Here is a 24,204-nt window from a genome sequence, read left to right as displayed (position 1 = left end):
AACTTTGATGCCCCTCAAAATCTATTTGTAGGTCTAGGCCTACATCTCATGTCCCTTGTCAAATTGATATATTTCGACTGATACAAACATACATAAACATCAACAAGATGTCATTTCTTACGTAATTCATATTAGCCATGAGAATCATGAAATATGTTTACTATTTAATGTTTTTAACCTACACGAACAAGCTAAAACCTTCATGTGCATTAATGGATCTAAATGTTTAAAACTTAAATGTACCATTATTATCCTTTACAGATTCTCGTGTAAGATTTAACTGTGACCACAAAATTGTCCTTAAACCTGATTTACTAATAAAGATTTTCAGATGTGTGTTTTCCTGGTATTTTATTGAATATCTCTGGTTACGGTTCATTTTCCTTCTGCTTACACATGGTGGTGGGAGATTTTCTTCTGATCGGCCACTGCAAACCAACCTAGTTTGCGTGGCCCTGAGTAGTATAGCTTAGCTGGTCATTGCGATTCACAAACCTTTTCATCGCTCAGAAGGGGTATATATATATATATATATATATATATATATATATATATATATATATATATATATATATATATATATATATATATATGTGTGTGTGTGTGTGTGTGTGTGTGTGTGTGTGTGTGTGTGTGTGTGTTTCTGCATATTTATCTTTTCAGCTATCTTTCATCTATATGCTCGCTATCCAACTCCTCTAAAGACCAGTCGTTTAGTTAACCCAGATTAAAAAAGCTATTTGTTAATAATAATAATAATAATAATAATAATAATAAATTAATTAATTAACAGTCCAAAGAGGTAGTTAGCCAACAGGCAATGTTTCCCGACACCACCTGGCGGCGAAATACTCAACTACAAAACCAAAACAACGCATTAGGCATTACATAATTTCATTCATCAGTTGGTCGTTGTACTTCATTGTGATAGGATGTACTCCGTGTGGGTTCCTACTCGATCTCGTAAGTTTGGTGGTGTTTATATATTTAATTTATATTTGTTATACATGTTACTTGTTTCGTATTAAGTGTTGATGTATACGAGCTGTGTACTCAAGCCAATTCGTACACAGGTGTAGCTTACACAAGCCAAAATATACAAGAGGTTGTTTTGAACACCTATTTCGTAGGCCGGTCGTAACAAATATAATGTGGATTTTATTATTATATTTACTGATAGGCCTGTTGAATTTAAAATTTATTTGACGCTAAATTTATTTATACACAAGTCTATAACGTCGTTCAAGTTTTTTAGTATAATATATATCTGTTTATGTCGACTTTAAATGTCATTTTTGTCATTAAAAACAAAAGCTTCTATTTCTTGGTATTAATTTTACGAATTTTGTCATAAATCATCTGTTTTTACTCGTCTATGGCCCTATTCAATATGCCTACTCATGGTATAGGCTTGTTCTAAAAACGAGACTTAAAAATGTTCAGTAAAATGTTATAATTGTCGTTATTTTATAAGTGCTTTACAATAATGGGCTTTGAATAGAGCTTCTCTCTCTCTCTCTCTCTCTCTCTCTCTCTCTCTCTCTCTCTCCTCTCTCTCTCTCTCTCTCTCTCTCTCATAAATGAGAAACTAATTTAAAGGTATGCCTTTTAAACCTACAGATCATTTTATGTATAAAAGATGAAAGCAAATCTCTCTCTCTCTCTCTCTCTCTCTCTCTCTCTCTCTCTCTCTCTCTCTCTCTCTCACATAAATTAGAAACTAATTTAAAGGTATGCCTTTTAAACCTACTGATCTTTTTATTTTGTATTAAAGATGAAAGCAAATTCTCTCTCTCTCTCTCTCTCTCTCTCTCTCTCTCTCTCTCTCTCTCTCTCTCCTCTCTCTCTCTCCTCTCTCTCTCTCTCTCTAAATGAGAAACTAATTTAAAGGTATGCCTTTTAAACCTACAGATCATCTTATGTATAAAAGATGAAAGCAAATTCTCTCTCTCTCTCTCTCTCTCTCTCTCTCTCTCTCTCTCTCTCTCTCTCTCTCTCTCTCTCTCTCTCTCTCTCTCTCCTCTCTCTCTCTCTCTCTCTCTCTCTCACATAAATGAGAAACTAATTTAAAGGTATGCCTTTTAAACCTACAGATCATTTTATTATGTATAAAAGATGAAAGCAAATCTCTCTCTCTCTCTCTCTCTCTCTCTGTATTGTAGCATAAACCACATACCTATACGCGCTTATAAGTTATTATAGAGCCAATATAAATGTCTACTATAGGTTCCAGAGCTTTCAAATATATAGGGTTGTGTAATAGAGCCGGGAAAAACCGGTTCTAAAGTTCAGTTATAAAAGTTGAGAACTTTATCTTCCAGTTCCGGAAAGTAATCAACAATGGAAGTTTTTTTTTCTTTTTTTTAGGTTCTCTTCATTAGTTCCTTTTAGAGTTCTAAAGCTTTCTTTATTATTTATCTATACTATTGAATATTTTTTTACTTTTTCACTTTTTATATCAACTTAGGCTTACATAAATGTGTACTTAACATAAACCCCTTTTGTAGTTGCTAGAGGAATTTTGTAATTAATCAATGTGTCTTGTGAAAAAGTTACGGTTTTAATATCTATAAAGGTTTTTATTATAAATTAATATAGGCCTATGTAATGTATGGTTGAAAAGATACTTTTATTATGACAAAATTGAAGGTCACGGTCTTTATACAAGCCAATTATCAACATTTTTACAAAACATCTAAATATTTTTAATAAAAAACCAACCTATTTTAATCCTTAAGACATGAAATAACTATTTACTCCCTATATAAAAACTATGAATTAAGAATAACTCTTAATGAAGTCTCTCCTTATGTAAACAATTATGATGATTGACAAACCTCTTTCGACCATTTTGACTATTCAGGATTAATTGGGTTTTGTTTGTTATTTTTTTTTTATTTGTTTACAATCTGAGGAGTTTTATTAATTTCTTCGTAAGTAGGATCCTTATTATGATGAAATATAGCTCTCTCTCTCTCTCTCTCTCTCTCTCTCTCTCTCTCTCTCTCTCATACAGGGATAAAATATCATGGAACCATCCATATGTAGGTATGGAACCATCCATATGTAGTTATGGAACCATCCATATGTAGTTATGGAACCATCCATATGTAGGTACGAAACCATCCATATGTAGTTATGGAACCATACATATGTAGTTATGGAACCATCCATATGTAGTTATGGAACCATACATATGTAGTTATGGAACCATCCATATGTAGTTATGGAACCATCCATATGTAGGTATGGAACCATCCATATGTAGGTATGGAACCATCCATATGTAGGTATGAAACCATCCATATGTAGTTATGGAACCATCCTTATCCAGGTAGGGAATGTAACCTTCCTTACCCCAGTCTCTAACCTTCCTTATCCCAGTATGGATCCATCCTTATCCCAGTATGAAACCTTCCTTATCCCTGTATGGAACCCTCCTTATCCCAGTATGGAACCTTCCTTATCGTAGAATGGAACCATCCTTATCGTAGAATGGAACCATCCTTATCCCAGTATGGAACCTTCCTTATCGTAGAATGGAACCATCCTTATCGTAGAATGGAACCATCCTTATCGTAGAATGGAACCTTCCTTATCCCTGTATGGAACCATCCTTATCCCAGTATGGAACCATCCTTATCCAGGTATCGTAGGGAGTAGGTTGGCCGGGGCACCAGCTACCCGTTGAGATACTACCACTAGAGAGTTATTGGGTCTTTTGACTGGCCAGATAGTACTACATTGGATCCTTCTCTCTGATTACGGTTCATTTTCCCTTTGCCTATACACACACACACACACCAAATAGCCTAGCCTATTCTCTACTTTCCTCATACACCTGACAACACTGAGATTACCAAACAATGCTTCTTCTCCCAAAAGGTTAGCTACTGCACTGTAATTGTCCAGTGGCCACTTTCCTCTTGGTAAGGGTAGAAGAGAGACTTTAGCTATGGTAAGCAGCTCTTCTAGGAGTAGGACACTCCAAAATCAAACCATTGTTCTCTTGTCTTGGGTAGTGTCATAGCCTCTGTACCATGGTCTTCCACTGTCTTGGGTTAGAGTTCTCTTGCTTTGGGGGTACACACAATTTTATCTCGTTTCTCTTCCTCTTGTTTTGTTAAAGTTTTCATAGTTTATATAGGAAATGTTTATTTAAATGTCATTGTTCTTAAAATATATTATTTTTCCTTGTTTCCTTTAATCACTGGGCTATTTTCCGTTGGGGCCCCTGAGCTTATAGCATCTCGCTTTTCCAACTAGGGTTGTAGCTTAGCAAGTAATAATAATAATAATATGGAACCATCCCTATTCATGTATAGTACCATCCTTATCCGGGTATGGGACCATCCTTATCCGGGTATGGAACCATCCTTATCTGGGTATGGAACCATCCTTATCTGGGTATGGGACCATCCTTATCCGGGTATGGAACCATCCTTATCCGGGTATGGGACCATCCTTATCCGGGTATGGGACCATCCTTATCCGGGTATGGAACCATCCTTATCCGGGTATGGGACCATCCTTATCCGGGTATGGAACCATCCTTATCCGGGTATGGGACCATCCTTATCCGGTTATGAAACCATCCTTATCTGGGTATGGGACCATCCCTGTCTAGGTATGGAACCATTTTTATCCAGGTATGGGACCATCTTTATCCAAGTATGGAACCATCCTTATCCGGGCATGGGACCATCCTTATCCGGGCATGGGACCATCCCTGTCTAGGTATGGAACCATCCCTGTCTAGGTATGGAACCATTTTTATCCAGGTATGGGACCATCTTTATCCAAGTATGGAACCATCCTTATCCGGGCATGGGACCATCCCTGTCTAGGTATGGAACCATCCTTATCCAGGTATAGGACCATCTTTATCCAAGTATGGAACCATCCTTATCCGGGTATGGGACCATCCTTATCCGGGTATGGAACCATCCTTATCCGGGTATGGGACCATCCTTATCCGGGTATGGGACCATCCTTATCCGGGTATGGAACCATCCTTATCTGGGTATGGGACCATCCTTATCCGGGTATGGAACCATCCTTATCCGGGTATGGAACCATCCTTATCCGGGTATGGGACCATCCTTATCCGGGTATGAAACCATCCTTATCCAGGTATGGGACCATCTTTATCCAAGTATGGAACCATCCTTATCTGGGTATGGGACCATCCCTGTCTAGGCATGGAACCATTTTTATCCAGGTATGGGACCATCTTTATCCAAGTATGGAACCATCCTTATCCGGGCATGGGACCATCCTTATCCGGGCATGGGACCATCCCTGTCTAGGTATGGAACCATCCCTGTCTAGGTATGGAACCATTTTTATCCAGGTATGGGACCATCTTTATCCAAGTATGGAACCATCCTTATCCGGGCATGGGACCATCCCTGTCTAGGTATGGAACCATCCTTATCCAGGTATGGGACCATCTTTATCCAAGTATGGAACCATCCTTATCCGGGTATGGGACCATCCTTATCCGGGTATGGAACCATCCTTATCCGGGTATGGGACCATCCTTATCCGGGTATGGAACCATTTTTATTCAGGTATGGGACCATCTTTATCCAAACATAGAACCATCCTTATCCGGGTATGGGACCATCCTTATCCGGGTATGGGACCATCCCTGTCTAGGTATGGAACCATTTTTATCTAGATATGGGACCATCCATCCCTTCTCATCTGCTATATATCCTGGTCAGAGGTCAAAATGTTTCAACAAACTATTAGTAGCTGAATACTATTCATGGGTTTTGATTAATTTTTAATTGTATTATTTGGAGGATTAATTATGATATATTGTCTCTGCCTAGACAAAACTTTCCAGTAAATTAGAACCATTTAATCACAAAAAAAGTTTAAATTGTTGCAGTGGCAATAATATTTTATGAAAATATATTGGAATATTTTGTTCTTCGGTGAACGGAAATATTTTGGAAGCAATTTTTTTATACTGTATTTTTATGTCTGGGTTTTCTCCTTTGGAGATTAGATACAAAGTGAACTTGATATTTTAATTTGGGCCTTATGGCCAAGTGTTGGGGCAGGGAGACTGTTCAGGACTAATGTGTAACTTAATGAAAAATTTCATAATTGCACTATCAGGGTAATGAGAGCTTGGACTGTAAGATGAAAGAAATACAGTTGGAACAAGGGTATATTACCCCTTTTACCCTCAAAGGATGTACTGGTACGTTTCATAAAACTCATCCCTTTACCCCTATGGACGTACCGCTACGTCCCTGCAAAAATCTGCTATTTAAATTTTTTTTTTTTGCACATTTTTGATAATTTTTTGAGAAAATTCAGGCATTTTCCAAGAGAATGAGACCAACCTGCCCTCTCTATGACAAAAATTAAGGCTGTTAGAGCAATTTAAAAAAAAAAATATACTGAAAAATGTGCTGGGAAAAAAATAACCCCTTGGGGGTTAAGGGTTGGAAATTTCCAAATAGCCTGTTGGTAAAAGGGTTAAAAGCTGATGGCACTGTATCCAATACTGGGGAAATACGAGATTAACTATTTTAGATCTTCTGTCTCGTCGTGCACTTCCTGCCTGAAGAAAAAATTGATCAAAGGCAAGTTCATCAATGACCTTTTATCACGATTTACAGGATCCACTTATGCTGTGTTCGTATCAACTTCTTAGCTTCTTTTTTTTCAGTTTTTCACATGTCCAAACCATCTCTTTTGCTAGATTTGATAATTGAATAATGACACCTTTCCATCATTATATATTTTGGCTTTGTATTCAAACATTTTGTGAAGGAAAATTATCCTAACACATCTTAATGTACTTCAGTCTTTTAGTAAATGTTGGACAGTAACTTTGGTCATGAATTAGTTTAATGAAAATAAAGGATCATTTTTAACAGGCTCGCCTGAAATGTATCTTCTTGAATAAAGTTTTGTCTAGAAGAGGGAAACCAGTACAATTTAAATACCAAAGAAATATTGTCTCCCCTGTTCTAGAGCCAGTGTCTCAATGTACAAAGCACACACTATGTATAGGGGAGATCTCACAAGATCAGGCTTATTTGAACTTACCACATTATATCAGTAGCTGAAAGTTGTCTGCGATGAGTTAAATCATACCTCACGTCACAGTAAGGAACCATTGCTCCAGGCTTCGCCATCGTACCTACATCGCAACAAACTCACAACCACCATTCAAGTTCGAAGGTATATAACAACGCTCCATTCTCCTGTTCAAGGCTAGGGAGGAGGGATGGTTTTGGAGACCACACAGTCCCTCCCCTAAAAATTTCTCCTTCGTCAAAACTCCTTTTTGCTGTTTAAAATCTGTGAGGTCTTCAAGGACTTAGTAATAAAGGATTAATAAGTAGACTTGCCAAATCTAACTCTTATCTCAGAAGGGTGACTGAAGAACTCTCTCTCTATAGGGCCTGCTGATTTGGCCTTTCCATCTGGACTGGCGATATGAGATTAAATTTATTGTCGATGACAGACGATTGCAGGGATGGTGAAATAGAATCACGAGTCATGGAGCCCTGCAAGGCGACAGCTCGTGCCAAGAGAAGCGAGAAGACTAATGACGCACATGCATGAACTGCTGACAGCAAGACTCTTGTGCATGTGTTTGAAATGAACAATATTTATAGGTAAAATATATTCAATATTCTACAAGGACTACCCCTGGAGGGGTCCCCTCTTAACGAGAGAATGCCTTGATGAAGTCTTCGGGCTTCAACACGGCAAATCATTCCCGTGCTGAAGGCTTGTGACGGGCAAGAGGGTTCTCAAACTGGGGAATTTCTTTTCCTCAGTTTGACACTAAATTTCTCTCATTCTTTTTCTATTACTTCTTATTGCTTATTCCTCCTTCATAATTATCAGCTGTCTCCAACCTTGCTCTCAAAACTCTCTTACCCATTTCACTGTCCAGGTTTTTTAGATGGGACATTGTATCCAGGATCGGTTTTTATTTCAAAATCAATGGTGGGAGCTGTGGTGGTCTTGCCAACTGCCCGAAAATGTTTGGACACCTAGGAGTGTCAGTATTCCCATACTGGCACGCGGAACTTTCTCGTAGGAAAATTTGCCCTTCGGATTCCAGGGGTTGGCGGTTTCATAGAGATAGGACTCTTGGCATTCTGTCCAGTTTGCCTGCCACTATGGTTAGAGTGGGGATGATTGTATTCTTGAACATTTGGTAAGCAGCTTTTGTAGGTGTCATTGGTGGAGAAATTAATTCCAGGAAAGGCTAACGGTGTCTTCTTTGGAATTTCAGACAGTCTTACTATTTTCTTTCCCTTAAACGTTATTTTTTTCCATTTTTTTTTTTTCATTGTTATTATGACCCCTTCCCTCCCCCCCAAAAAATAATGAGTAAACTTAATGTTCCCCGTACCCCTGGATCAAATGGCGAACCCCAGACACCGTTGACGACTTCTGCTTGTTTAAATAAGGAAAGCTCTGTTGACAACCTTGGCAATAAGGATTCCTCCAACAATACTTGTCTGACCAGTGTTGTTGAAGACAATTTATCGGCACTGATGGAAAATGATTCTTGTAATAACAGTAATACTTTACTCTCTGGTTCTGGCTCATTGTCAGATCCAACAAAAAATCTGAAAATTCTCCACTTAAAAAACATACCAATTGGTTGTAGCTATGACATAATTCATGAAGCCTTCTATAGATTTGGGGCAATCAAAGAAATTTTAATGGAGCTTAATGGTAGTAAAGGCTTTTGGGAAGCTTGGGTATCATTTTCAAGTTTTGAGATTGCTTTAGAAGCAAATAAAAATTTAGAGAGCATAAAAATTGACAATTGTTTGATTTCTGGGGCTCTATGTGATAAAGCACCAAGACACCTAGAGGTATATAAACCAGAAGAATGGATGGAAAAAGAAATAGAGCATAGACTTCCAGAAGTAAGAACCCCCAAGCCCCCAACATGGATAATTGCATCTGGGAAGATAGATAATTATAACTATTATAAGATTAGTAAATTTATACAAAAAAAAGTTGGTTTAATTAAAAGTAAGGATATTAGCAGATACGGTAAGCAATCTGTTTTGATTAATGCAAAATCACACTCTCAAGCTCACATGCTTTGTGGCATGAAGATTGCAGAAATTGATCCTATTAAGGATATTAAACCACATATGAGCTTCAGCTATGGTAAAGGAGTAGTTTTTGATAAAGATCTACAGTATATGAATTTTCAGAACCAGAAATTCTGGACATGTGCCCTGCTAATGTTTGGAAAGTAAGTAAGATCCCTCAAACAAGCATGGTAGTTTTAACATTTGAAACCCCTGTTATACCAGATCATATAATTATTGAGAATGAAAGAGTACGTGTTCGAGAATATAAACCTAGGCCTTTACAATGCTTTAATTGTTTCAAGTACGGTCACCCTTCCCGGTACTGCAATAATACGAAGATCTGTATTAACTGTTCTTTGTTAGAACATGGCCAATGCAACAGAGATACAACCTGTGCAAACTGTAAAGATCATCATAAATCAAATGATAAAAGATGTAGAGAATACAAGAAAGAAGAAGCTGCAATCTTGAAAGCAAATGCTGAACATATCAGTGTAGGTTATGCAAAGCATTTACTCAATCGGCAACTTAATTTTGCTCGTGCGGTCAAGATGCCACCAAAAGATTATAATCCACTACCCCTTACTACCACAGGGGGACCAGTGGTAGCGGTAGTAGCCCAGCCATCTGGGTCAAGTGCTCAGCCTATAAAAGCCAGAGCACAAACCTCCAAAGAGGTCAATATGGTTTCCAAAACACCAAAAGTAATGTCACCGATAGGAGCATCTCCCCTAGAGGTAGTAGCCCAGCCTTCTGGGTTAAGTGCTCAAACTGTTGAAGTTCTAGCACAATCCTCCAAGGAAGCCAATGTGGCTTCCACCACCTCAAATGTATTGTCTCAGGCAGAATCTCTACTTGATTTGATGGAGATTGGAAAACAAGATCTTCCAAAGAGGAAAAGGTCCCCATCATCCTCACCTTCATCTAAGTCAGGTAAGTGCCCTACAGCTCATGATCCTAAGGTTGACTTGTATAAAGATCCTAGAAAGAAAGAAAAGAAGAGTGGTGGCCTAGTAAAGCCTTCCATCTCCAGGCCTTACATGGCTTCATCTGAAAAGTCCCAAAAGACAAATGAGACAAAGAAAAATAATAACAAAAGATAATGTCTATCATCCAGTGGAATTGCAGAGGTCTAAGTACTAGCATTGAGCAAATAAAAACTTTAACCAGGGACTCAGACACGAAGGTAATTTGCCTACAGGAAACCAAGATCAGTGACAAACCATTTAATCCTGGACTCGATTATCATTTTTGTAGATCCCCTCCTTTGCAAGCTGCAAGAGCTCAAGGTGGTACAGGTTTTATTATTCACAAATCTGTAAAATTTGAAACAATCCCACTCAATACACCACTACAGGCATGTGCAGTTAGAACTCATATCGGGAAAAAAATTACTTTATGCTCGCTATATATTGAACCATCCTTAGAACTTTTCCTCTTAGATCATGCTGGTAATCCAAGAAGGCTTAGACTTTCTGACCTCCAAGACTTGATCAATCAGCTTCCTGCCCCTTTTTATTTTAATGGGTGATTTTAATGCAAAGCATACTTTATGGGGTGGAAATGTGTGCGATAGATGGGGTAATCTTGTTGAAGAATTAATCGACAACAATGATGTAATACTAATGAATGATGGTTCTCCAACTAGATATGATGTATTCCACAACTCTACATCAGCCATTGATTTGTCAATCTGTTCCTCATCCATTCGATTGGACTACCTTTGGTCAGTAAATGAACACCTACATGGCAGTGGCCATTGGCCAATAATGTTAAATTATGTCCATAATCTTCCTTCTCAGTGTCCACCAAAATGGAAGATAGACGAGGCAGACTGGGCAGCTTATGAAAACTGTTCACACACCAATAAAGAGTATGATGAATTTACATCTCCAGTGCATGCCTATCAACATCTTGAAAATATTATTGACGATAATGCTAGCAAGTTTATACCTAAAACATGCGGTTTACCTCATCGCTCTGTAGTTCCTTGGTGGAGTAAAGAATGTGCCAACGCAAGAAAAGTGACCCGAACTTGCTTCAGAAGATACTTGAGAACAAACTATGTAGCAGATAGAATAGCGTACCTCAGAGCCTGTGCCAAACAAAAAAGAACTTTTAAAAAAGCAAAGAGAGCATCTTGGAAGAAATATATATCTAATATTAATACCAAAACTCCTTCAAAGGAAATATGGGACAAGATTAACTTCAAGGTAAATTCGTCCCTAAGCCTCTACCAATATTAAGGGAAAATGATAGATATATATCTGACCCCAAAGATGTAGCATAGGTTCTTGCTAAGCACTTTGCCCATGTATCAAGTGCTGACAACTATTCCCCAGCATTTCAACAAATTAGAGCATCAACATCTGTTGTTCCTCCTGCTTCTTCAAATACTGAAGCTTTTAACCTGCCTTTTAGTATGGAGGAGATGCAAAATGCTATCTCTAGCTCTTCTTTAACTGCCCCAGGTGAGGATGGCATCCGGTATGAAATGATATCACATCTTCCAGTGGATACCAAGGAATTTTTATTAGAAACCTTAATGGTCTTCCCATACATCTCCTGATTCCTGGCATACTTCAATTGTAATTCCAGGCCACAAGTCTGGTAAAGACCCAGAACTGCCATCTAGTTATAGGCCCATATCCTTGACCAGTTGCATATGCAAACTATTTGAGAGAATGATCAACAACAGACTTGTGTGGTATCTAAAATCAAAAAATCTTTTATCTAACAGACAGTTTGGTTTTAGGAAGAACTGAAGTACTCTAGACCCTCTGCTAATGTTATCAAGAGAAATTTCAAATGCCTTTTCTAAACAAAACCAGGTGGTGGGTGTCTTTTTTGACCTCGAAAAGGCATATGACACCACCTGGAGGGGTGGTATTTTAAAGCAATTGGCCTTGTGGGGTATAGGAGGACATATGTTCTCTTTTATTGAAGAATTTTTATCAAACCGCTCAATTAAAGTGGGAGTAGGGTCAGAACTATCTTCATCCTACATGCAAGAAGGTGTCCCCCAAGGCAGCGTATTGAGTGTGACCTTGTTTGCTGTTGCTATTAATAGTCTCATTAGTCACATACCTCCTGGCATACAAGGATCACTATTTGTCGATGACTTTGCAATTTATTGTAGTGGATCATCTGCACTACAAGCATGCCAAAATCTTCAAATTGCAACAAATGCTGCTTCCGCATGAGCAAATTCTCGTGGATTCATGTTTTCTCCTCAGAAGACCAAAGCCATTCGCTTTACTCGTACTCGTAAAAGGGAAGAGATCCCCACCCTTTTCTTAAATGATTGTATTTTGCCATATGAGGATAGTGTCGAAGTTTCTTGGAGTCATTTTCGACAAGAAAATGACATTTGGTCCCCATATAAATGACCTAGCTATCAGGGTTAAGAAGTCACTGAACATTCTGAAAGTGATATCGCATTTTGATTGGGGTGCTGATAGAACAACTTTGCTTAGAATTTATACATCTTTGTGTCTGAGCAAGTTAGACTATGCATGCCAAATATATGGGTCAGCTACAAAGACTTTACTTGGAAAACTTGATATTGTTCACAATGCTGGGCTTCGCATCTGCACAGGTGCTTACAGAACATCTCCCATTGACAGTCTCTATGTTGATTCTGGCATACCTCCCCCTTCCATTCGCAGAGAGGAGTTGAGTTTGAGGTTTTTAACTAGGTCCCTTGCTGTGAGAAACAATCCTAACTGTTCCACAGAGAGTGTTAGGGTGTGGACGTGTGTTTCAGTGCTCTGTATCGAATCTGGCTTTAAACGGAATCATTGTGTATCTCGTTGTTTGTACTATGAAAAATCTCTTTGTGGGTGTTTGCTAGTGTTGACATTAGTGAAATATAGTGCTAAAAATCAGTGGTTTCCTTGTATGTGAGGTCTGTAGTGAAAGGCCTGACCCAGCATTTTTGCGTTGGGGTGGGGCTACTTGAAAAGTTCATTGAAATAATGATTCAATATGTCTTTCCTTAGAAAACGAAAAGGAAGACGTAATCCCGTGAATGATCTCGGTCTATTTATGAATGAAATTGACGAGGTACTCACAGGAAGGGAGGAAAGTATAATGGCAGCAGCTTATGAAGAATGTGATGACGGAGGCAATCATGGCATGTGTGGGCACTGTGAGTCCTATGTCGATGATGGGATGCAATGCGACCAATGCCGAAGATGGTACCATGATGAAAAAGCTTGCTCTAATTTAAAGGATGGTTCAAGTACTCTTTTAAAAAGCAGGAACATCATTTATAAATGTCCAAAATGTGTTGAGTCTGCATGTGTTGATGACATAACGAGACTAAGCATCATCATAGAGGAGATGAAGGTAAATGTACAACAACAGATGTCTGGTTTTATGGATATGATAACTGCTCAATACATGGATATGCGTCAAGAAATTGTCGAGCTGAAAGAGAAACTTATGGAATATGAAAAAGAGAATGTGACCAAGACTACATATGCAAGTAAGTTGAAATCAAGAAACACTTTGGTTATAAAATCTACGGAGGAAAATAAGAAGGCTTCAGATATCAAGAAAACTATCATGAAGAAGATAACCACGAATGTCGAACAGGTCAAAACCTCTAAACAAGGCCACTTGGTAGTTAATTTTGCGGATAAAACTGGGTTAGAAAAGGCTAAAAATGACTTAGAAGAGGTCAAGAATGACATTAAGGTAGAAGTAGATAAAAAGGATCTACTTAAACCGAAGATCAAGGTCTGCAATATTGATGAAAATGAAGATGATATAATTGCCAGTATAATGGAGAAGAATGAATGGTTGAATGATATATGTGAAAATGAAGAAGACTTTAAATTGATCAGGAAGTTTAAATCAAGACAAAGCGGTAAATTACACGTCATTATAAAGTGTAGTCCAACTATCAGGAAAGTCTTCCGTAAAAGAGATGATAGAGTATATACCACGCTTGGAGGATGCTGTAAAATCTATGATTCCTACAATGTATTTCAGTGTTATAAATGCCAAGAATTTGGTCATTCTGCTGAAAATTGTAGCAAGACTCAGGTATGTGCCAAGTGTAGCCAGGATCATCGAACCACGGATTGTAATGTAAATACGTTAAAGTGTCATAACTGCACAATGAGGAATTACAATGATACGAATCATAGGACATATGATGATAACTGTAAGGTATACAAGGAGGAGCTTACCAGGATAAAAAATAGAACCGATCATGGAGTCTAGCCCATTGGTTAAGTGTGGTCTGATAAATATTCAATCGGTGGGGAATAAAACCTTAGAGATTAGAAATCTTATTAACGAGATGGAATTAGATTTATGCTTATTAACGGAAACTTGGTTGCAGGGAAATATTAGTGATAACTCAAAGATTCAGGAGATGACGCCGTGTACCCATGATTTCTATCACGTACCAAGAAAGGACAAAACTGGAGGAGGAGTGGGTGTCTTTGTGTCGAAAACTTTCTCTAGGGTTTCCATCATGAATGAAATGGTATTTGAAACGTTTGAATATATCTGTTTAAAACTGACAAGAAACAATAAGGTATTGAATATAATATCATTATATAGACCACCAGCGAGTAATATGACTAAATTCATTGAAGAATTTAGTATTCTTGTGGGTGTGGTGGACGATATTAAAAATACATTAATTGGTGGAGACTTCAACTGTTGGGTAGATGATGAAAATGATAATAAGGCTAAAGAACTCAAGGAAGTATTCGAGATGTTTAATTTAATAAACAGTGTTTTGGTATCAACGTCAGTAGGTGGTCATACACTCGACTTGGTCATATGTGGAAAAGACTCAGACCTAATAAAAAACCTTGAAGTGGAACCAGACTTTGAGATCTCAAAAACACATAAACTCATCACCTTTAATGTTAATATAAATTGCACCAGAGTATTGAAAAAATGGATCACATATAGGGAACGGGAAAATTTTGATGCTGAGAATTTTATTGAAGCTAGTGTAGCGCAAATGTCTTGTGTGAACACACAATGTGAACATATGGTAGACATAGAATGTGTTGGGTGCTATACCAAGAAATACAACGACAATTTTGGAAAAATGTACGATACCATGTGTCCCATAAAGAACAAACAAATAGTGGTACGCGAAAATGTTAGATGGTATAATAGTGAACTATTAAAGGCAAAAAGACACAGACGTAAGATGGAAGGTAGATGGAAAAGAGCCAAATCCTTACAAGCCAGAAATCTATATAATAAGGCCAGAAATGACTATAACATCCTGTTAGAAAAAACAAAAAGAAAATTCTACAACGGCGAATGTAAAAAAACTAATAACATGAAGGACTTTCATAAAAACCTTGATGATTTGATGGGATTAAAGAAAAAATATGTCTTGCCTGATAATGTTTGTGCAGAGAGTTTTGCTATATTCTTTAGTGAAAAAATTGATAAAATCTATAGAGGCTTCCCCCAAAATCACTTGGAGGGACAGTCAGCTATGCCAGTGAAAGAGGGAAAGAAGTTAATAAAATTTAGGGAGATAAATATGTGCGACTTGTTAAAGGTTATGAGAGAGATGAAGAATACATATTGTGGAAACGACCCTTTCCCAAACAGTTCAATAAGTGAAGCTCCAAACAAACAAGTCGTATATAATATTTACCTGAACATAATTAACCTAAGTATATCGCAATCCTGTTTTCCTAGCTGTGAAAAAACTGCGTTGATCAAACCAATTTACAAAGGGAAAGGTGATGTAAACGAGCTAAATTCATATAGGCCCATTTCAAATTTATCCTATATGTCAAAGCTTATTGAAAAAGTCATAAGTGAGCAATTGTGGGCGCATATTGACGAGTTACAGGTATTCCCGGAAAATCAATCGGCCTACAGAGCTAATCATTCTACAGAAACTACTTTGTGCTCAATAATGAATGATATGATAGGTCTTCTTGATGGGGGAAAGTGTGGAATTTTAATTATGTTAGATCTTAGTGCTGCTTTTGACACTGTTGTGCACGAGTACTTACTTGACGACTTGAAGTCTATTGGAGTGACTCAGGAAGCACTGAAATTTTTGCGAAGTTACTTAGTGAACAGGAAGACTATTGTAGAAGTTTCTGGAAACCGATCCAATGAGAGAATTCTTATGAAGGGTGTACCACAGGGTAGTGTCCTGGGCCCTATCTTGTTTAACATATATACTATCGAGCTATCACACATCTTGAAAAAACACAAAGTGGGTTTTAAACTATATGCAGATGATACTCAGTTTTACCTCTCAATTTCAACAACACAAGATACAAAGAAGAAAATTGATGAGATAATGACTGAAATAAAAACATGGATGCAGAGGAAAAAGCTCAAATTAAATGATGATAAAACAGAATGTATGTTCTTTGGCACAAGGGTGGCTTTGAAGAATTACCAGTTAATTCAAAGTATAAAAATTGGTGATGCTGATGTTGGGATTGTGCCTGTTGTGAAAAATTTGGGTGTACTGATAGACTGTAATTTGTCAATGAAGGACCAAATTGTGAACACAGTGAAAGTGTGTAACTATCACCTGAGAAACACAGCATTTATTAGAAAATATTTAACAGAGGGCAGTACAAAAATTTTAGTGGTGAGTCATGTAATATCAAGGCTTGATTATTGCAATTCTCTGTACTACAAATTGCCCAATACACTACTAAGGAAGCTTCAAAATGTGCAAAACCGGGCGGCTAGACTGATAAAAGGCATCAAATTTCGGGAGAGAATAACTCCTGCACTGATCGATCTACATTGGTTACCTGTTAAGGCTAGGATTGAATTTAAAATTTGCTTGTTGACTCACAAAGCACTTACAGGTGATAAGCCAAAATATCTTCGTGATTGCTTGATCCCCTACCCTGAAGCTACCAGCGCCACTGTAAGAGTTAGACATGCAGATGACCCCCATAGACTATTCGAAATTAGTGTGAATCATGCAATAGGAGGAAGAACGTTCAGTTATGCTGCACCGAGACTCTTTAACGACCTTCCACTCGATGTCAAGAATAGCACAAATGTGGCTGCCTTCAAGAAAAACCTGAAGACTTATCTTTTTAGAAAGTGTTATAATAGTGACCTGAAAACTATTAAGCCTGAATACAAATGCTAGCGAAATAACTGATAACGATACAGAGCAAAATATTAACTGGAAAGGAATTATTTTTTCATACACCAAGGCCCGCCTGAACAGACCTTTAGTGTTTGATGGAGGGCGAGAAATAAACCTCTAAAAGTAAAAGTAAAAGTAAGTAAATATGTTAGGGCGCCTTTAGATCAGGCTCCTAACAGATCTAGAGTGCCAAAGCCTTTGGAAGTACAGCTGAAAAATGATGCTAGAGAAGTAGGCTTGTTAACAGCACAGATAGCAGAGGTAGGATATCCCAAGTCTCCTCCTTGGTGTAATCCACCTGTTAAAGTATGTTTTACGGCAGGAGGGAAAAATACCTTACCTAGTAGGGTAATGAAAAGTGAGTTTTTAAATCATGCTGCTCAACATCATGGGAAACATGTTTTTACAGATGGCTCCAAATCGGCTGCAGGAGTTGGAAGTGCAGCTGTGGTGGGGGATATTGTTTTTTAGAAGGAAACTCCCATCCTCTTGTTCAATTTTTACTGCTGAGCTGTACGCAATAATTCTCGCAGTCCAACATATTTTTAAAAATGGCAACCAAAATAGTTTTTATACAATTTTTACGGATTCCAATAGTGTTTTACTCTCATTAAAACAAATTATGCCAGGCCATCATCTAGTACAAGAGGTGCAGGACTGGTTAGTACTTCTGCAGTCTAGGAAGAGTATCAGTGTTCACTTCTGTTGGGTCCCTGCCCATGTTGGGGTGGATGGGAATGAACAAGTAGATAAGGCAGCAAAGGAAGCTTCAGGGCTAAGTAATCCATCCCCCTTGAGTATTCCTTACAATGATCTTAAAAGTGAGATCCATCTTTACTGTAAAAATAAGTGGTAGGCTCGATGGTCTGAACTGACCACCAATACAAAATTGAAACAAATCCACCCATTGGTGGATAAATGGTCATCTTGTAATTCTACAAGTAGGAGGGATACCATTATTTTAACTAGGCTGCGTATTGGCCATACACATGCAACGCACAATTATTTAATGAAGAGTGGGGAAGGGAGACAGGCCCCTCTTTGTAATACCTGTCAAGTGACAATGGATGTTAAACATATTTTAGTCGATTGTCCTGTTTTTAATCTTCAGAGGAGGACACATTTACTCCAGGACAAACCTTTAAGAGATATACTGGGGGGAAAACTGTAATATCCTGAACTTGAGAAAATTTATACAAAGTATTGGGTTCTATTACGAGCTATAATTGATTTTATTGATTTATTTATTTATTTTACCCTTTTAATCCCTATTTATTTCACATCTAGATTTTATTGTATGAAAGTGTTCCGATTTGTATTAAAGGTTAAAATACTAAATGGTGTGAGTATACAGATATGATTGAATGATTTTCGTTATATAGCGCTGAATGGCCTTTGATGCCCCAGTGCTTGGCTTAATGCCTAAATCCTATATTCAATTCAATTCAACTCCTCCATGGTACATGGCTCGGGTTCTTAGGGATCTTGAGGCTTCTCCCTGTGAACCAGTACGCTAGTCATCACAGGCACCTGACTTAGAAGACTGTGCTCCGGCTCGCTCTGGCTTCGGCCAAGCGTATCAGCCTACTTCATGGTCTCTCGTACGACTTCGCCCATTCAAGAGGATAGGGAGAGGTAACGTTCAGGTTCGTCCCTGAGTCGGTTTCTAGACTCAAGATCTTGGAGTCCCAAACCTTCGGTTCGACTCCTTCAGGATTTCGAGTCTCTGTTCTGTAACAGATGACCCAGGCCTTCTCCTACTATGCCCAGCAAGGAGTCGGAGGTGTTATCTTAAAGAACAGCTGCAGTTCATCCTCACGTGCAGCCCTGTTGGGGAGCACAGGAAGGACGAAGAGGAGGGTCACCAGGAATACCTTTGCAGCCTGGATTCTAGGACCATCCATCTCGCCCTGAATCCAGATCCTCCTCCGTCATGTAGCCTTAGAGCACTCGATGTCAGAGGCATCGCAACGTCTCTAAGAAGACTACTCTGTGACGCAGGTGCTACAAACTGGAGTCTGGAAGTGTCGGACGACCTTCACAGCTCGCTACCTGCAGGACGTGCCCCACAGGAGCCTCGATACGTTTTTCTATCGGCCTGTGGTGGCTACACAACAGCTGGTCTAACCTCAGGCTCCTTAATGGACAGGTAGCAGAAGGTTGGGGGCATTGTTACCCGGTGTGAGACTGCATGATTGAAAGAGGTATGTCTGGCCCTTACTTCTTTCTTCATCCTCCCCTCTCTTGGGGAATGCAGCATCCTAGGTTCTCTGCATAGCTGACCTCAAACCTCTGCAGGTAAACCATGCTTCCTTGTGTTCCTAGTATTAAAATGATACTGTCGCGTCCCCCATACCCTGACAAGGTGGTATTGGGAAAGTCCTAGTCCAGAATTCCATCTAAAGGTCTTCAGGTCGAATGCTTAGGACAAGTCACGCTTCTTCCCTCCACACACAAGCTTATGTAGGCCGCACACTCCTTGTAGAGCAAGGAACTTGCGAGGTGCAGGGACTCTTTTCTCGAAGTGCTGCTCACTCGGATTCTGAGTCCACGGGTAAAGCCAAAGCCAGTATGGCTGGGGACTTTCCACCCTTCCTAAGGGGTAAGCCACCCAATGTAAATAGCGTGGTTTGTATTTCGGTTACGGAACAAATGACAAATTCGGAGATAATTTGTATTTTTCCTAACCATACAAACCTTAGCTATTTACACATATTTGCCCGCCAGACCTGTCCCCCAAGTCAAGTCCTACCTCTAAGCGAAGTGAGTCAGTTCACCAGTGTGTGAGGGGGGAGGGGTAGCTAGCTACCCCTCCCCTACCCCCTGCTATCTAGCGCGGGGGTAGTTAACCCTCGTTAAAAATCTAATGGCTCGCCATTTCAGCTACGCCGAAAGTAATACCCTATGTAAATAGCTAAGGTTTGTATGGTTAGGAAAAATACAAATTATCTCCAAATTTGTCATTTCATAGATGTATTTCAGTGGTTGCTAAATCCATTTATAGACACATTTAAGCTAAAATAAGTGCATGGTGCAAATTATAGGGCATGAAGTTGAACCCTAACAAAACTCAAAGTATGATGTATGTAAGTCGAGGACAATGGCGTCTGAACATCTGGATTTTTTCATTGGCAATGTCTCTTTAACAGCTCTTAAACTTTGGGTGTGATTCTTTATTGCAAATTTACTTTTCAGTTACATATTTGGTCTATTTTATTCAATTGAACATAAAATTGACTGAGAAAGTAAGATTTTTGGTGATCCATCCTTAAGGAAATTTTAAAATTTTCATTCTACCTTCGCTCAAATATTGTTCTCCTATCTAGTCTTCAGCTGGTAACTCTTTATCCTAATTTGTTGGTCAAAATCTTGGTCTATTAAATTCAAATTCCTGATCTGGATATTAATCTCTGACACGGTTCTTCAGTTAATTCTTTATATATGTTGTATATTTTTCATAATTATGACCATCTTTTGCATCGAGGTCTTTCCAGACTGTACCATCCTATGCGTAATACTAGGTATGCAGTTGATTCTAATAGTCTTGCCTTCTCCATCGTAAGGCTCGGTACTACTCGGTATTCTAAAGGTTTTATTCCAACTGTATCTTAGATTATATAATGGTTTTTCTAATATGGTAGCTGAATCTGCTGTTGAGGAGGTTCACATGTCTTATTTTGTTAATTTATAAATAACTTCTCTCTTGACCCTTTTACCCACAATGGACGTACTGGTACGTTACACGAAACTCATGCCTTTACCCCCATGGACGTACCTGTACGCTCTTGCAAAAAACTGCTTTTTAAGTTTTTTTTTTTCATATTTTTGATAATTTTTTGAGAAACTTTAGGCATTTTCCAAGAGAATGAGACCAACCTGACCTCTCTCTGACGAAAATTAAGGCTGTTAGAGCAATTTAAAAAAAATAGACTGCAAAATGTGCTTGGAAAAAAATAACCCCCTGGGGGTTACGGGTTGGAAATTTCCAAATAGCCTGAGGGTTAAAGGGTTATTGTTTTATATTTTTCTAATCCTCATTTATAGTTTATTCTTTACTTTATTTCCTTTCTACTTATGGCTGCTTTCCCCTATTGGAGCTCTTCCTCTTGTACCATTCTACTAAACTCTATTCTTTTTAATGAAGTACCTTTGCACTGACTCACGGGGATGACCTTTTAGCTCTGAAAAGTTTCCTACAAGCTGAATTATTTTGTCTAACCAATCGGCTCTTAGGAAACTTTTCCAAGCAAAAAGGGCACCAGTGCTGAGTCAGTGCAAAGGCGTCTCGTTAAATTTTTTTTAGTATAGTGCAGTTAGGCTACTAATGATGATAATTCCCCTTGCTTGTGTATCCATGTCAGCAGTTAAACACAACCATGAAATAGGGAAGTTTCGGATTTAATACGTTTAATCTTTTTTTATACAGTTCATCATGTATCCACTTCAGATTGGATTTTTTGACATTTCACTTCATTGGATGTCCACTTCTTTAGATTGTATTTATTTTTGTTACTCCACTAAACTGGAAATTTGTTCTGGTCATTTTTGTATTTGAACCGCTAGTTATTTTAGCTTTTGGGTTAATTACTCACTAGTTACAATGTTCCTTTACTCTGCATTGTCTTCCAATTTCATTGGATTACTTTAAAAAATCCCTGTGCTTATTTACAATTGTTTTGTGTTAAGTTTGCAGACGTAATTGGTTAGTCTAAAACACTAATCTCTCACCTAGTTGAAAAGCTAAACCTTTTAGCTAAAACCCAAACCTTTTAGTTGAAAAGCTAAACCTTTTAGCTAAAACCTAAACCTTTTAGTTGAAAAGCTAAACCTTTTAGCTAAAACCTAACCTTTTAGTTGAAAAGCTAAACCTTTTAGCTAAAAATAAACCTTTTAGTTGAAAACCTAAAGCTTTTAGCTAAAACCTAAAGCTTTTAGTTGAAAACCTAAACTGAAAAAAAATAGAAAAAGAGAAAAGGTTCCAAAACAAATATAACAAGAATGATTTTTTATTATAAAATCTGAAACAAGTGAAACATTGTATTCACAAAAAGAAAGGAAAACAAATTCATACACAAATAAATATTTTTCTAAAAAACTGACAATTGTAATAATGTCTTGAAAGCAAGAGAGAGTTGTAAGTAACAAAGATTTACAACATAACGGGAAGTAACGGCAAACTTGCGAATTGTCTCAACTCCTATGATTGTTTATAAATCTGGAAATCTTATGTGTGTGACAAGATATAAAGTATTTAGCCACTCTGATTTGCAAGGTGGATGAAAGCCGAAGTCTTTCAGCTAGTCAGGTTATTTATAAACCGGGTATTGCTTTACATAACTTTGCTTATACCAATGTTACATGATAAATAATATCTTGAGATTGAAAAATAAGTTATTTAAGTCTTACAGCAAGAACGTTTAAGCAAATTACTTTTAAGGACAGAGTCACAGGGTAAATGTTGCTGATGTTGCAGTAATAGCATTATAAATATGAGTATTATTAATAGGTACATACTGCCCAGTTACCAGCTTAACTACTTCGTGTGCCGCACAGCCGCCGATATACGCAGCCACGGAGTGGACCTCGGCCGCGCCGTATCTACACATCTCGTGTATGAAGTCGTCTTTTATTATGGGACCGCAGCCCCAGTCGGCTAGAAGTCTATTGACACAAACCTGTAAGGTAAAGCAATACGGTAAGCAAGACGCAAAATGTTAAAAAAATCATAAATTTCAAAGTTAATTTGTATTTTCCCTAGTTCTTTAGTATGGGTAACATTCTGGCAAAAGCTAGAAATGACCAATGAAGAATTATAGAGGTTCTGGCAATCACCATCCTATATCCACTGATGGTACAAGTTTGACAGTGCTCGGAGCCTTCACAATGATTCTGGCCGTTGAGCCACTTTCTAACGGGCTGGAGTTTGTCTAATTTTCTCATTTCAGTACGAGTGTGAACTTAGCAGAATGGGGACGTGTCCCGGGTTCTCGTCGACACCGTTGCACCTTTTATGCGTAAGGTTGAGGTTGATCCTCATTCTTTGTGTCTCCGTGTAGAGGGCACCGCTGCACCTTGGACTACCCTTGTGATGTGAGCGAGATTTCAGAGTAGGAGGAAGAAGAGATCCAAGTGCCGTCATTCTCATGGATAAAATTCACCTTTATCTCATGCATTGTATGATTAAGTAATTGGGGGAGATGTGGAAAAAGGTATTCAAGTGGTGAGACATTTATTTGGCTCTTGTATCTATGAAACAAGTAAAAAAAAAATTACTTTTATCACATTCCACTATCATAAGCTCAAATTTATGGTCTTTGGATAACTTTAACATTGCCTTCTTTTTGTCTATCAAACAAGTGATCAAAAGCAAAATAATCCAGGCATTACCGAGATCCTCCAGTACCTTATTAATTACCTGCTTTATTGCACGTGTCTTTGCTGTGATGTTAACAAACTCGCAGTCCCAATACTCATAAAGATAACTTGGTTTTCCCCTGCTTTATTATGTCTCTGATTCTAACACCTCGGTAGAGGACATTCCATTGTTGGTTTGTCTTTGTCATTTAGAAAATGTCACTTAGGTTTAGTTCTTATTTTTACATGCTAATATTATTAGGCTCATTTATGGTTGTAATTCATCTCTCCTTACTTTTTTTTTTCTTAATAATTTTTTTAATTTTCTTTAGTACAATTTAGCAGTTCAAGGTTTCTGAAAACAATTTAGTAGCTCAAATTTTGATTTGGAACCTGTTTTCATAGTGTTGCCAATATTCTTTAAATCATTATTTCTTATTTTTTTGCTGGTCAAGAGCTCAAATTAATCCTTATCCTTATTTACTGCACTAATATATTTCAATGTATTCAGCAACCTATTGCTATGTCACTAATGAAAGGGGGCCGTCAGCTTTGTAACTATGTATTGCATTTTTACTTAAGGACCTATCACTTCAATAGGATGTACACAGCGAGACAACC

At 38.0% G+C, this 24,204-nt stretch overlaps 1 protein-coding gene and 1 long non-coding RNA gene across 2 annotated transcripts in view; one reads left to right on the top strand and one right to left on the bottom strand.

Annotated features, from left to right (window-relative positions):
* The first annotated feature begins 881 nt into the window (after positions 1 to 881).
* Positions 882 to 23,793, top strand: LOC137626503 (uncharacterized). Its single transcript, XR_011041042.1, has 3 exons — positions 882 to 963; positions 22,736 to 22,924; positions 23,175 to 23,793. It is a non-coding gene; the product is annotated as an uncharacterized lncRNA (long non-coding RNA).
* The window catches only part of APP-BP1 (Nedd8-activating enzyme E1 regulatory subunit APP-BP1), a 33,539-nt gene continuing 31,556 nt past the window's right edge, over positions 22,222 to 24,204 (bottom strand). Inside the window, exon 9 of the mRNA XM_068357536.1 lies at positions 22,222 to 22,904. Within this exon, the coding sequence (XP_068213637.1) occupies positions 22,674 to 22,904 (231 nt within the window). The 3' untranslated portion in view covers positions 22,222 to 22,673. The remainder of the gene's footprint in view (positions 22,905 to 24,204) is intronic.

The sequence above is a fragment of the Palaemon carinicauda genome, chromosome 34, assembly GCF_036898095.1.
Source record: "Palaemon carinicauda isolate YSFRI2023 chromosome 34, ASM3689809v2, whole genome shotgun sequence".
Lineage (NCBI taxonomy): Eukaryota > Metazoa > Arthropoda > Malacostraca > Decapoda > Palaemonidae > Palaemon > Palaemon carinicauda.
This window is presented reverse-complemented; position numbering and strand designations above follow the sequence as displayed.